The sequence below is a fragment of the Panthera pardus genome, unplaced genomic scaffold, assembly GCF_024362965.1.
Source record: "Panthera pardus isolate Hobbes unplaced genomic scaffold, ASM2436296v1 HiC_scaffold_27, whole genome shotgun sequence".
NCBI classification, from domain to species: domain Eukaryota; kingdom Metazoa; phylum Chordata; class Mammalia; order Carnivora; family Felidae; genus Panthera; species Panthera pardus.
The window spans coordinates 67,127,250-67,142,528 of NW_026526843.1; the positions used below are offsets into that span (position 1 = coordinate 67,127,250).

At 39.3% G+C, this 15,279-nt stretch overlaps 1 protein-coding gene across 8 annotated transcripts in view; it reads left to right on the forward strand.

The window, feature by feature from the left end:
• The window catches only part of HDAC8 (histone deacetylase 8), a 236,435-nt gene that overhangs the window by 90,030 nt on the left and 131,126 nt on the right, over positions 1-15,279 (forward strand). For all 8 annotated transcript variants that reach the window (XM_019439070.2, XM_019439069.2, XM_019439072.2 and 5 more), the window contains 2 exons: positions 7,412-7,584; positions 10,088-10,182. In XM_019439070.2, the coding sequence (XP_019294615.1) occupies positions 7,412-7,584; positions 10,088-10,182 (268 nt within the window). The remainder of the gene's footprint in view (positions 1-7,411; positions 7,585-10,087; positions 10,183-15,279) is intronic.

Sequence of the window (15,279 nt, forward strand, 5' to 3'; positions counted from 1 at the left end):
TTTTTATAACAGAGATCATGCCTTCCTCTGTGTCTCCTGATAGCAAATGGAGTTCTCTGTACACGTAGATGCTTAATACATGTTAGCTAACTATTCAGGTGGCTTATTTTCCCTCTGCACCAGTAGATAAGCACATGAAAGAGAGAATAGGCTTGAGTATTCCTGTATTAAGGATCATATGTCATAAGTTTTATAATATTATTATAATCTCCACAATCACACAATATTTGTCTGCATAGATGAGAAATCAAAACAAAACACTCTTTTGAGTCAAAGAATGCCTCTGCAGCTGAGCACTTTTCAATAGTCTCGATACCCTGGTTACATATGAATTTGGGAGAATGGCATTTTATAGCCCTGAATTCTTTTTGCAGTTGCAAAAGGATCTGGAATTTTTCTGTTTTTGCTGCATTGGTATAATTTGACATGTTGATTATGAAGGGGTCATTAACCCCAACATTTTGTATCACTTTCTGACTCTGCATTTTCTCAACTCTGAAGTATGTTAATTTTCACTTGTTTATATGTCTCTGTAAGAGTTACTCAGTCCCATGAGAACTGGTATATGTTTTGTCTGAAAACTAGATTGTAAGCCCCGTGAGAGCAGGGACTTTCTAACTCCTAAGAATGCATTCTGGACAGTGTCAGTGTTCAATTAATGATAATACTAGAAGCCTAACTAAGGTCATCTGTCACATTGACAACTTCCTTTTCATCTATGATGCTTATAACTGTCAGGAAAAAAGCTGTTAGGTTGATTTGATACCACTGTATGATTCTACCCAAAATTATCCTCATTACTACTCACTACAACTTATTCTTTAGGGTACTTTCAGATTTATAATTTTGGATAAGTTGTTATTATTCTCTACCCTATAATACTCTGGTTACATATGAATTGGGGAGGGCTGTATTTCATAACCCAGAAGTCATTTAGAATAATAGAAAGTAAACTGATAACATCTATGCTTTCAAAGCATGTTAATTCTCTTCAGCAGTCTCCACTGATAACTAGATAATAAACTCCAAGGATGTTGGCAATCTTAAATTATCATAAATAATCCTTAACTATGCAGTGTATATGTCTTACTTTCTCAGATTATAAAATGGAGTAAACATATACACTATGTCCTATGGCTATTAAAGTTATTATTTTTTTTTTAATATATGAAATTTACTGTCAAATTGGTTTCCATACAACACCCAGTGCTCATCCCAAAAGGTGCCCTCCTCAATACCCATCACCCACCCTGCCCTCCCTCCCACCCTGCCCTCGCTCCCACCCCCCATCAACCCTCAGTTTGTTCTCAGTTTTTAACAGTCTCTTATGCTTTGGCTCTCTCCCACTCTAACCTCTTTTTTTTTTTTTTTTTTTCCTTCCCCTCCCCCATGGGTTTCTGTTATGTTTCTCAGGATCCACATAAGAGTGAAACCATATGGTATCTGTCTTTCTCTGTATGGCTTATTTCACTTAGCATCACACTCTCCAGTTCCATCCATGTTGCTACAAAAGGCCATATTTCATTTTTTCTCATTGCCACGTAGTATTCCATTGTGTATATAAACCACAATTTCTTTATCCATTCATCAGTTGATGGACATTTAGGCTCTTTCCATAATTTGGCTATTGTTGAGAGTGCCGCTATAAACATTGAGGTACAGGTGCCCCTATTCATCAGTACTCCTGTATCCCTTGGATAAATTCCTAGCAGTGCTATTGCTGGGTCATAGGGTAGGTCTATTTTTAATTTTCTGAGGAACCTCCACACTGCTTTCCAGAGCGGCTGCACCAATTTGCATTCCCACCAACAGTGCAAGAGGGTTCCTGTTTCTCCACATCCTCTCCAGCATCTATAGTCTCCTGATTTCTTCATTTTGGCCACTCTGACTGGCGTGAGGTGGTATCTGAGTGTGGTTTTGATTTGTATTTCCCTGATAAGGAGCGACGTTGAACATCTTTTCATGTGCCTGTTGGCCATCCGGATGTCTTCTTTAGAGAAGTGTCTATTCATGTTTTCTGCCCATTTCTTCACTGGGTTATTTGTTTTTCGGGTGTGGAGTTTGATGAGCTCTTTATAGATTTTGGATACTAGCCCTTTGTCCGATGTGTCATTTGCAAATATCTTTTCCCATTCCGTTGGTTGCCTTTTAGTTTTGTTGGTTGTTTCCTTTGCTGTGCAGAAGCTTTTTATCTTCATAAGGTCCCAGTAATTCACTTTTGCTTTTAATTCCCTTGCCTTTGGGGATGTGCCGAGTAAGAGATTGCTACGGCTGAGGTCAGAGAGGTCTTTTCCTGCTTTCTCCTCTAAGGTTTTGATGGTTTCCTGTCTCACATTCAGGTCCTTTATCCATTTTGAGTTTATTTTTGTGAATGGTGTGAGAAAGTGGTCTAGTTTCAACCTTCTGCATGTTGCTGTCCAGTTCTCCCAGCACCATTTGTTAAAGAGACTGTCTTTTTTCCATTGGATGTTCTTTCCTGCTTTGTCAAAGATGAGTTGGCCATACGTTTGTGGGTCTAGTTCTGGGGTTTCTATTCTATTCCATTGGTCTATGTGTCTGTTTTTATGCCAATACCATGCTGTCTTGATGATGACAGCTTTGTAGTAGAGGCTAAAGTCTGGGATTGTGATGCCTCCTGCTTTGGTCTTCTTCTTCAAAATTACTTTGGCTATTCGGGGCCTTTTGTGGTTCCATATGAATTTTAGGATTGCTTATTCTAGTTTCGAGAAGAATGCTGGTGCAATTTTGATTGGGATTGCATTGAGTGTGTAGATAGCTTTGGGTAGTATTGACATTTTGACAATATTTATTCTTCCAATCCATGAGCAGGGAATGTCTTTCCATTTCTTTATATCTTCTTCAATTACCTGCATGAGCTTTCTATAGTTTTCAGCATACAGATCTTTTACATCTTTGGTTAGATTTATTCCTAGGTATTTTATGCTTCTTGGTGCAATTGTGAATGGGATCAGTTTCTTCATTTGTCTTTCTGTTGCTTCATTGTTAGTGTATAAGAATGCAACTGATTTCTGCACATTGATTTTGTATCCTGCAACTTTGCTGAATTCATGTATCAGTTCTAGCAGACTTTTGGTGGAGTCTATCGGATTTTCCATGTATAATATCATGTCATCTGCAAAAAGCGAAAGCTTGACTTCATCTTTGCCAATTTTGATGCCTTTGATTTCCTTTTGTTGTCTGATTGCTGATGCTAGAACTTCCAGCACTATATTAAACAGCAGCGGTGACAGTGGGCATCCCTGTCGTGTTCCTGATCTCAGGGAAAAAGCTCTCAGTTTTTCCCCGTTGAGGATGATGTTAGCTGTGGGCTTTTCATAAATGGCCTTTATGATCTTTAAGTATGTTCCTTCTATCCCGACTTTCTCAAGGGTTTTTATTAAGAAAGGGTGCTGGATTTTGTCAAAGGCCTTTTCTGCATCGATTGACAGGATCATATGGTTCTTCTCTTTTTTTTTGTTAATGTGATGTATCACGTTGATCGATTTGCGAATGTTGAACCAGCCCTGCATCCCAGGAATGAATCCCACTTGATCATGGTGAATAATTCTTTTTATGTGCTGTTGAATTCGATTTGCTAGTATCTTATTAAGAATTTTTGCATCCATATTCATCAGGGATATTGGCCTGTAGTTCTCTTTTTTTACTGGGTCTCTGTCTGGTTTAGGAATCAAAGTAATGCTGGCTTCATAGAATGAGTCGGGAAGTTTTCCTTCCCTTTCTATTTCTTGGAATAGCTTGAGAAGGATAGGTATTATCTCTGCTTTAAATGTCTGGTAGAACTCCCCTGGGAAGCCATCTGGTCCTGGACTCTTATTTGTTGGGAGATTTTTGATAACCGATTCAATTTCTTCGCTGGTTATGGGTCTGTTCAAGCTTTCTAATTCCTCCTGATTGAGTTTTGGAAGCGTGTGGGTGTTTAGGAATTTGTCCATTTCTTCCAGGTTGTCCAATTTGCTGGCATATAATTTTTCATAGTATTCCCTGATAATTGTTTGTATCTCTGAGGGATTGGTTGTAATCATTCCATTTTCATTCATGATTTTATCTATTTGGGTCATCTCCCTTTTCTTTTTGAGAAGCCTGGCTAGAGGTTTGTCAATTTTGTTTATTTTTTCAAAAAACCAACTCTTGGTTTCGTTGATCTGCTCTACAGTTTTTTTAGATTCTATATTGTTTATTTCTGCTCTGATCTTTATTATTTCTCTTCTTCTGCTGGGTTTAGGCTGCCTTTGCTGTTCTGCTTCTATTTCCTTTAGGTGTGCTGTTAGATTTTGTATTTGGGATTTTTCTTGTTTCTTGAGATAGGCCTGGATTGCAATGTATTTTCCTCTCAGGACTGCCTTCGCTGCATCCCAAAGCGTTTGGATTGTTGTATTTTCATTTTCGTTTGTTTCCATATATGTTTTAATTTCTTCTCTAATTGCCTGGTTGACCCACTCATTCGTTAGTAGGGTGTTCTTTAACCTCCATGCTTTTGGAGGTTTTCCAGACTTTTTCCTGTGGTTGATTTCAAGCTTCATAGCATTGTGGTCTGAAAGTATGCATGGTATAATTTCAATTCTTGTAAACTTATGAAGGGCTGTTTTGTGACCCAGTATATGATCTATCTTGGAGAATGTTCCATGTGCACTCGAGAAGAAAGTATATTCTGTTGCTTTGGGATGCAGAGTTCTAAATATATCTGTCAAGTCCATCTGATCCAATGTATCATTCAGGGCCCTTGTTTCTTTATTGACTGTGTGTCTAGATGATCTATCCATTTCTGTAAGTGGGGTGTTAAAGTCCCCTGCAATGACCACATTCTTATCAATAAGGTTGCTTATGTTTATGAGTAATTGTTTTATATATCTGGGGGCTCGGGTATTTGGCGCATAGACATTTATAATAGTTAGCTCTTCCTGGTGGATAGACCCTGTGATTATTATATAATGCCCTTCTTCATCTCTTGTTACAGCCTTTAATTTAAAGTCTAGTTTGTCTGATATAAGTATGGCTACTCCAGCTTTCTTTTGGCTTCCAGGAGCATGATAAATAGTTCTCCATCCCCTCACTCTCAATCTAAAGGTGTCCTCAGATCTAAAATGAGTCTCTTGTAGACAGCAAATAGATGGGTCTTGTTTTTTTATCCATTCTGATACCCTATGTCTTTTAGTTGGCGCATTTAATCCATTTACATTCAGTGTTATTATAGAAAGATATGGGTTTAGAGTCATTGTGATGTCTGTATGTTTTATGCTTGTAGTGATGTCTCTGGTACTTTGTCTCACAGGATCCCCCTTAGGATCTCTTGTAGGGCTGGTTTCGTGGTGACAAATTCCTTCAGTTTTTGTTTGTTTGGGAAGACCTTTATCTCTCCTTCTATTCTAAATGACAGACTTGCTGGATAAAGGATTCTCGGCTGCATATTTTTTCTGTTTAGCACACTGTAGATATCGTGCCAAGCCTTTCTGGCCTGCCAAGTTTCAAAGGAGAGATCAGTCCCGAGTCTTATAGGTCTCCCTTTATATGTGAGGGCACGTTTATCCCTTGCTGCTTTCAGAATTTTCTCTTTATCCTTGTATTTTGCCAGTTTCACTATGATATGTCGTGCAGAAGATCGATTCAAGTTACGTCTGAAGGGAGTTCTCTGTGCCTCTTGGATTTCAATGCCTTTTTCCTTCCCCAGTTCAGGGAAGTTCTCAGCTATAATTTGTTCAAGTACCCCTTCAGCACCCTTCCCTCTCTCTTCCTCCTCTGGGATACCAATTATGCGTATATTATTTTTTTTTAGTGTATCACTTAGTTCTCTAATTTTCCCCTCATACTCCTGGATTTTTTTATCTCTCTTTCTTTCAGCTTCCTCTTTCTCCATAACTTTATCTTCTAGTTCACCTATTCTCTCCTCTGCCTCTTCAAGCCGAGCCATCGTGGATTCCATTTTGTTTTGCAATTCGTTTAAAGCGTTTTTCAACTCCTCGTGACTGTTCCTTAGTCCCTCGATCTTTGTGGCAAGAGATTCTCTGCTGTCCTGTATACTGTTTTCAAGCCCAGCGATTAATTTTATGACTATTATTCTAAATTCACTTTCTGTTATATTATTTAAATCCTTTTTGATCAGTTCATTAGCTGTTGTTATTTCCTGGAGATTCTTCTGAGGGGAATTCTTCCGTTTGGTCATTTTGGAGAGTCCCTGGCGTGGTGAGGACCTGCAGTGCACTTCCCCTGTGCTGTGGTGTATAACTGGAGTTAGTGGGCGGGGCCGCAGTCCGACCCGATGTCTGCCCCCAGCCCACTGCTGGGGCCACAGTCAGACTGGTGTGTGCCTTCTCTTCCCCTCTCCTAGGGGCGGGATTCACTGTGGGGTGGCGTGGCCCGTCTGGGCTACTTGCACACTGCCAGGCTTGTGGTGCTGGGGATCTGGCGTATTAGCTGGGGTGGGTAGGCAAGGTGCACGGGGGCTGGAGGGGCAGGCTTAGCTCGCTTCTCCTTAGGTGATCCACTTCAGGAGGAGCCCTGTGGCAGCGGGAGGGAGTCAGATCCGCTGCCGGAGGTTTGGCTCCGCAGAAGCACAGAGTTGGGTGTTTGCGCGGAGCGAGCAAGTTCCCTGGCAGGAACTGGTTCCCTTTGGGATTTTGGCTGGGGGATGGGCGGGGGAGATGGCGCTGGTGAGCGCCTTTGTTCCCCGCCAAGCTGAGCTCTGCCGTCCGGGGGCTCAGCAGCTCTCCCTCCCTTTGTCCTCCAGCCTTCCCGCTTTCCGAGCAGAGCTGTTAACTTCTGACCTCCCAGACGCTAAGTCGCGCTTGCTGTCGGAACACAGTCCGTCCGGCCCCTCCGCTTTTGCCAGCCAGACTCGGGGGCTCTGCTTGGCCGGCGAGCCGCCCCTCCGCCCCGGCTCCCTCCCGCCAGTCCGTGGAGCGCGCACCGCCTCGCCGCCCTTCCTACCCTCTTCCGTGGGCCTCTGGTCTGCGCTTGACTCCGGAGACTCCCTTCTGCTAATCCTCTGGCGGTTTTCTGGGTTCTTTAGGCAGGTGTAGGTGGAATCTAAGTGATCGGCAGGACGCGCTGTGAGCCCCGCGTCCTCCTACGCCGCCATCTTCCGGAACCCCCCTATGGCTATTAAAGTTAAGTTAATATAAATATTTAAAGGAAGTTTGAGTTCTATAACATAAAGGTAAATTTGATTGTTGGTAAGGTGAAGGTGGAGGGAATTTTTTTTTTTTGTAAATCAGGTTTAGTAAGGTATAATTTACATACAGTCTGAATCACCCATTTTAGATGGAAAGTTTGATGAGTTTGACAAGTTGGGTTCCCCCCTTCACTATTTGCTGACTCAGCTATGTCTCCAATTGCCCCCCCAGACCAAAATGACCTGTCATTTTCTGACATTTTATATCTTTTCTCTTTTCCACAGTGTACTAAAGGAGGTATACATAGCCTTTAATCCTAAAGCAGTGGTCTTACAGCTGGGAGCTGATACAATTGCTGGGGATCCCATGTGCTCCTTTAACATGACTCCAGTGGGAATTGGCAAATGTCTTAAGTACATCCTTCAGTGGCAATTGGCAACACTCATTTTGGGAGGAGGTGAGTACAAAGGAAATTCACCAGCAGAATTTGCTGAACTTCTTCCACATTTTTTCCACTGGCACTGAGTAAAACTTGGCTTTCTTAGATTGGGTAATACCCACATGCCTGTGATCCAGAAGCCTGAGTCAAAGAACTCTGCCCCCTTCACAATTCAGCATAAGGAAGTACTGTGGCACACTCCTCCTCGGCTTGGCATGTGCATTGACTCCTTGGTACTGTGAAGTCTAAGTTTCAATTCCTAAAGCAAAAGGCCTTTGGTTAAAGGTGCCATCAGATCTTATTAAGAATAGTGGGTGTTAACCTCAGTGGACTTTAATCCATCTTCTCTCAGTGTAGTTTTTGATTCTCAGTTCTAATAATCATCCTTTGGAAACATACCACCAAAATTCTAAGTCTACTCATATATAAGTAGTAAACACATGAATTAATTAAATAATCTAAGCTGAATTCAAGAATGACTTCTCCCTCCCACCCCCACCAAAAAAAGCATGGATTTGTTATAATAAAGCAAAATTGAGAGATCTAGAATCTCTTGGGCATTCTTGCCTTCAGTGTGTACTGATGTTTTGTATTACTTGACCAAGAGAAAGCTGAGTCTATTCAATAGAAGCATTTACACATTTTGAAAGTAACTTTTACAACCTCAACTACTTTTGAAGATGCCTTGTTGAGAATCTTCTATCTATCCATCTGGCACAATCTGTATTTCATTGGGTGAATGAATTGGTGCGTTAAAATAACATGGTCAAGCAGATCGAGCTTAAAACACAAGTATTATGGAACAGCTAATAGTTTGTTGTTTTGTTGACATATTGTAAAAACCAAATTAGAGGAGGTTGTGGGAAGGCCTTACGAAAATGAGTGAGCATTCAACACAAATACACAAGCCAGGTCCTTTGGCAGACTCAAACCCTAGAGGGATCAAAATTAAAGGTGCTTACAAGAGACACCCTTTTATGAAAAGCAGGCAAGACATCTATTAACTTCAACTCAGGGAAAAGATAAAATTGATAAGTGCTATGTGACATATTACTTTCCTTCACAGCACTAAGGATGTTGATTATGACCCAGGTACAGCTCGGGCAAAGAAAAAAGCCCTTTCTACAATATACATCTGTGCAAATTCAACTTTTACACAGATGTGAAAAGTTGTGCAAGCCTTTACTTGGCATTTTCAAAGTCACTTTGCTTTCTCAGCCCAAAGTTTTGGCTTTTGAATACATAACTCTTCTTATACAATATGTGTATTCCTGTAAAAGGAATTTTTGCAAATCTAATAATACTGTATGTGTACCAGAAAGAGCTTACTACTTAAAATCTATGTTGGATCTTTTTGAAATCAAACAATTACGCCCAATAAGTCAATCTTATAAATTCATATTTTTCACATCAGGAATGTTTAAGGTAATATCTGTACTATTTCACTTAACTTCTCAACCCCCAATAGCACATAAACAATTAGTGGAGATAACCATGTCCCCAAGCTTCACTTGACCCCATTGAGGCCTAAATGACATATTCTAAAACACCCACTATCCCTGGCCTTTAAAAGAGTAAGGCTTTCAAGGCTTGAGAGAAAGGTGACCATATATCCCAATTTATACATGTTATCCCAGTGTAATTATTAATAGTGTCCCTTTTACTGTTAAAAGTGTACCACTTGGACAATAAATTATATGGTTACCCTACCTAAAATAGACCAGCTTCTATTTCCCTCAGGCTGCACTGAGCTTAGGAAATCATTCCATTTCATCCTTACACTCTTGGAATTTAGCTAAAGGCCAATGTTCTAATGCTTGCATGGCAGAACACATCTATTCAGTGCAGAAATATGCTGATTATTAGCCAGTATAATATGGCTGCTGGCTGACTGTGACAGAACCTGATGAGATGGGTCAGAGCATCAATCAACAGTCCCTTCCCTCATCTCATTCTTGTTGATCTCTGCCACTAGGCCTGTGTTTTGTGGAGAAAAGGAATGCTGATATTGAAAGAAGGAAGTCTATTTCTGCCAACATTTTCCATTTCTCTTTCCTGGATACTTATGGGGCTATATCTGCCAATAGCTTTAACATACAAATCATATCCAGCAGCCATTTTATAGAATTGTTGCAAATTTCATCACAGAGAAGCCTTCATGTTGGGTAGGTCACCTCAAGAGATCTGGATTCCAGGGATCTCAGACTTGCTGATGACTTGATGAAATTCAGGAGCTTGGAGTCCTCAGGTGCATATTTGTTCAGAGATGAGGGCCTCTTTAATCTTTGTAGGCCTTAGACTTCCCAGTTCCACACTGTGCATGGTCTGACTAATCCACTAAAGTCCACCTACTAGATGGCTCAAAAACAGCATAAAGGGATGTTTAGGTGAAGTTCTGCAAGTTGGAGTTGTCTTTTTAGCCCTTTTATTAAAACATTTTTCTCTCCTTCCTTACCCTCCTTCCCTCTCCTGCTGTTTTGTGACTGTTCTTTCCTAACTTCACAATTCTTGATGGAGACAGGAGGCTATAACCTTGCCAACACGGCTCGATGCTGGACATACTTGACCGGGGTCATCCTAGGGAAAACACTATCCTCTGAGATCCCAGATCATGAGGTAAGTAAGGCTCTGACAAGTCTTCTCTTCTTTAAGGGGAAGAGCTGAGTCATTCCACCTAATCAAAATCACGTCCTCACCACTCAATACCATTTTGTTGAGAGACACTCCAATAACAATAACACACTGTCTTGGCAGAATAGTGGACTCTTGTTCCAAAATATCCAAGACCTTCTGCCTTTTTTACAAGAGATCTCAAAGGCCAACTAACTTTAATTTCTCAATTAATCACAGAGACTGTGGGAAGGGGTCACCTGTTCACACAAAGAACTCTTTGGAATACGTGCATATTTTCATCCCCTAGTCTCAAAAAAGAAGGGGAAATATTTTAAACACATAAGCTGGGTTCTTGTCTATCTTTAAAAAGTCCCATAGGTTGATGTCACACCTGTGTTCTTTGGGGTCAGTCCTGGTCTTTCAGTTTCCTTTGACTAACATAAAAGTTAAGAAACACATAATCACCACAAAGACATGTCTGGTGTTTTTCCAGTGATTAGTGGCCCACAGAGGTGCCATGTGAAAGGTCATTTGAACCTTTACCATTTTCTTTAGTCATATGAGATGGGCTTTACACTTCCCGGAGCAAAGATGTCTATTTTAGTTTTCCCAAAACAGGTTAACAGAAAGCTGTCTGAAACCTGTGAGTATACGGATTATCCCTTAACTGAAGGTGTATTCCTTCTCTTCCCACCCACCCCCACACTTGGCAGGAAGCATGTTATCACAGATCAAGATGTGTAGTTGTAGACCTTAGATTATGTGACTTATAATGAAGCCAATGTGTGAGCCAGTACCTGCAGCCCCACTTTCTCAAGCCATTCCCAGGAGTAGAGATGGTACTTTGGTTATGTTTTGATTCCTACCAGATGCAGAATCTGTATACTTGGGAACATTATTCTTTTTAAAGTTACTATTATTTTTTAAAAATTAGAAACAACCTAAACGAATTTCCTTCCAATTTTCTTCTAACCACAAATGAGGTATAATATGTATCTCTGAAAAACCACTCAACGTGTTTAGAATACAAATTGAAGGCATGCTATAATTGGAGACAATTTGCTGGTGTCAGGGTTAATAGAAGTTTCTTTTCTTGACTTGACTTACCTTTGTTCAGTATTTGGAAGCTTTATGAAATACAAAGATAAGCGAACAAATTACATTTGTGAACAAATGTAATCGCTGTTATTGCTGTGGGACTATCTCAGATTGCATTGTAATTTAAAGTATTGAGACTTTAAAACTGATCAAGTTATGTCAAAAAAGTTTTAAACTATAGGAGCTTGAATTGAGAATGAGTGTTCTGTTCCTAGGAAACAGTGCAAATCCATAGATTCATCTGTCTTAAAAGGTTGATAAAATTTTGATAAAGATGAATACTGCCTCTGGTACCTGGAGAAACTATGTGCCTGAGTGGATGTGGGCTTGGCCTTATAGATAGACATATCCTATCTTTATGCTGGCATATTCTGCCAGATTAAATAATATACAATGTATGTCAATTGCCTAACACAGTTCTTGGCACATGATAGGCACTTGTAAAATGCAAGTTTTCTCCTTCCCCTTTGCATGCTCCTAACAACTCCTTATACCCAGACATTTATGACTTTGTCATTCATAAATGTGTCCAAACCCTTTTTGAATCCCTTCTGTCATATCCTTCTGGTATAAGAAATGTGAGTCATCCAAGAAGGAACAAAGAAGAAAATTGAAATGACAGTCTTCCCTGTACAATAAGATAACATTTTAATGAAAATTGCCAAAAATAGACTGCACAGTATGAAGGCATATATAAATTTTGTGCCACAATACATAGTTGCACACAAATATCCTTGTGGTTCTGTGTAATCAGATCAACAAATGATAGGTCAAAAAATATTTACTGAGCACCCATTGTGTGCCAGGCACTATGATAGGTGTCTTGGAAAAATCAAAGACACTGAAACCTCATCTCATCCACTACCTCAAGCAGCCTGGGAGGGAGGCTGGTATAAGTTCTGGAGAGGTATGTAGATATACCAATAATTATGTTACAGAGCAGAGTAAGAAACACAAGACAGTAGGAACAATGACTGTGGAGATGTGTATCAAATATAAAAGGGATTCAAAGGAGTGTACAAAATACCCTGCCCTCCAGGAGCTGAAAATATAACTGAGAAATCTAGTCAGTGAAAAGGTCAAGATAGTGCAGCAGTCAGCTGCAGTCTGGCTGACCCCCCTCCCACCCCCCCACCGTCTTCACTTTCAGTCTTGGGCTTTTCTTCTTCTATGTCCTGGGATAATAATCTTCCTCTTCCAAATGCTCTTTCTCCATCTTTCTATTGTCTTCCTAGGTCTAGCTTCAAGCCCCATGCCTTTAAAAAATCCCTTACCTAAATATACCAAGGCCCTTTGAGCTCTTCCTTCATATTCAGTTATTCCTTCATTCATTTAACAAATATTCATTGCATCCCTACTACTTGCCAGGCCTTATTCAGACTTGAATTCAGAGATACAAAGACTAGCAAGTAAAACCAGTGCCCTCAAAAATTTCACCATCTGATAAAGGTGACAGAACAATGTGCTCAAATCCAGGACAGTTGAGGAGAATAGAAGAAATGTTTCACCAAGACTTTGAACTAAATCATGGAGGTTGATTGGGAGTTTGACAGGTAAAGAAGAGGGAAAGACATTCTAGGCAAAGGGAAGTGGGATTGGAAAGGACCTGGTTCCTCATGGGACCAGTGAGAAGTTTGATAAAGTAGTAGAACATAGAGTTCCTAAGGGAGAGTGGGAAGGATTAAGGCTTGAATGAAAATTGGAGCCACATTATGAAGAGCCTTGAACACTGCACTAAAGAGTGTATACTTTATTTCTGTGAAAACACATGAACTTTGGTTTTTAGAAAGCTTACTTAGTAGCACACAGAAGACAGATTGCAAAAGAGAGGGACTTGACAAAGGCAAACCTGTTAAGAGGTTCCAGTACACTCCTATAACATAGTCTATACTATTCATTTGGTCATCTGTATTTTGGTTGTCTGTATTCCCCCTCAGTGCTTAGCACAATATCAGCCACCCATCTTGTTGGTGTTCATTGTTTGAATGAACAACTGAATAAATGAGTGTTTTAATAATAAGGATCTCAACATTCACATGGTAAAACTCTTTTTAAGATGGAAGAATTAGAAGCCTTTTGCTGAAAAGGCTTCCAGTAGCAAATACCCATCCTTTGCAAGAAGTACCAGGTATCCCAGCTGTAGGAAACAGATGTGCCCATGGGAAAACACAAGATTGCCAACTGAGGGAAGGGAGTTGAGAAGACAAGTCTAGCACAAATATTAGAAGTAATTAATGGTGAGATTTCAGTCATAGTTCTCATGAGATATAAAACCAGTGATGTCATAAAGCCAGTGATCAGGGAGTTGGTCCCAGCTCAGGAATTAGGGAGCCAAGTTTGCCAGCCAGGCATGGAGTAAGGAAGCAATCCCAGCTGGAAGAAGATCTGAGCCCAGGTTGGAAAGAGAGGAAGGGAACCTGCCCATATGCTGGCTCAGGTATCTCTACCATAGAGAAAGCCCAAAGGTGGCATGAGGTCCCATAAAAAGACCAGTACAAGGCTACTTTAGCAAATTACCCACTCCATGTAATAAAGCTTATGGACTATCATATATAAGAATGTTCTGTAATCCAGTAATACTATTTGGATCCTATGATCTAGGATAGAGTATGGCAGTTATGTTATATAATATATTCATATATACATATATGTATATGTATGTGCATATATATCAGGGATATGTATATACCTGAATCAGATAGATATAGTACCAAAATTTAGTGAGTGAAAAATATTTACTTAACCAGACCATTTCTGATGGACTGGTTGGATAAACTATGCATGATTCATATGAGGAAATATATGTAGTCATTGAAAATAATGATTTATATACAAGTGTAGATTTATATACAAGTGTATGTTACTGGTGTAAAACAGTCTTGCAGTGCATCTGTAGATTGTACTGAATCTATAGATCAATTTTGGGGAGGAATAACATCTTAATGATATTTAATCTCTCAATCCAAAAATTTGCTATATCTCTCCATTTTCTTAAGTTTTTAATTTCAAATTTTCATTTATACTTTTCAGTGAACAAGTCTTGCACAAATTTTGTTATATTTACCCTTAAGTATTTCATGATTTTGATGTTATTATAAATGGTATTTTTAAATTTCAATTTCCAATTGTTTGTTGCTAGAATATAGAAATACAATTGATTTTATATTGATCTTGAATAATGTATCATTGCTAAACTCTTTAGCTCTAGTAGCTTTTTGTAGATTCATTAGCATATTTCATGTATACAAACATGTCATCTGTGAATAAAGAAAGTTTTACTTATTCCTTTACAATCTTTATGACTTTTATTTCTTTTTCTTGCCTTATTACACTGGTTGGGACCTCCAATATGATGTTGAATAGAAGTGGTTAGAGCAAACATCCTTGTCTTGTTCCCGATCATAGGGGGAAGCACTTAATCTTTTACCGTGAAGCATGTTAGCTGTTGGTTTTTTCATACATGTTCTATATTAGGTTGAGGAAGTTCCCTTCTAATCCTAATATACTGAGAATTTTCTCACAAATGAGTGTTAAACTTTGTCAAATGCTTTTTCCTCATCTATTGAAATGATCATATGGAGTCCTCTTATTCTGTTAATACAGTAAATTGCATTAATTATTGCTTTTTAAATGTTAAACAAACCTTGCATTGTTGGAATAAACCCTAGTTGGTCATGGTATATTATCCTTTTTATATATTACTGGATTCAGTTTGGATTTTTGTGTCAATGTTGATGAGGGATGTTGACTTGTTTTCTTTTCTTGTAATGTCTTTGTCTGGTTTTGATATCAGGGCAATGTCGATCTTATAAAATGACTTGGGAAGTGTCGCCACCTCCTCTTTTTTTCTGAAAGAGTTTATGTAAAATTTATACTATTTCTTACTTAAGCATTTGATAGAATTCACCAGTGAAACATTTGAGTGTGGAGTTTTCTTTGTGGGAAGGTGTTTAATTATGAATTCTATTTCTTTAATAGTTACATAGCTATTCAGATTTTCTA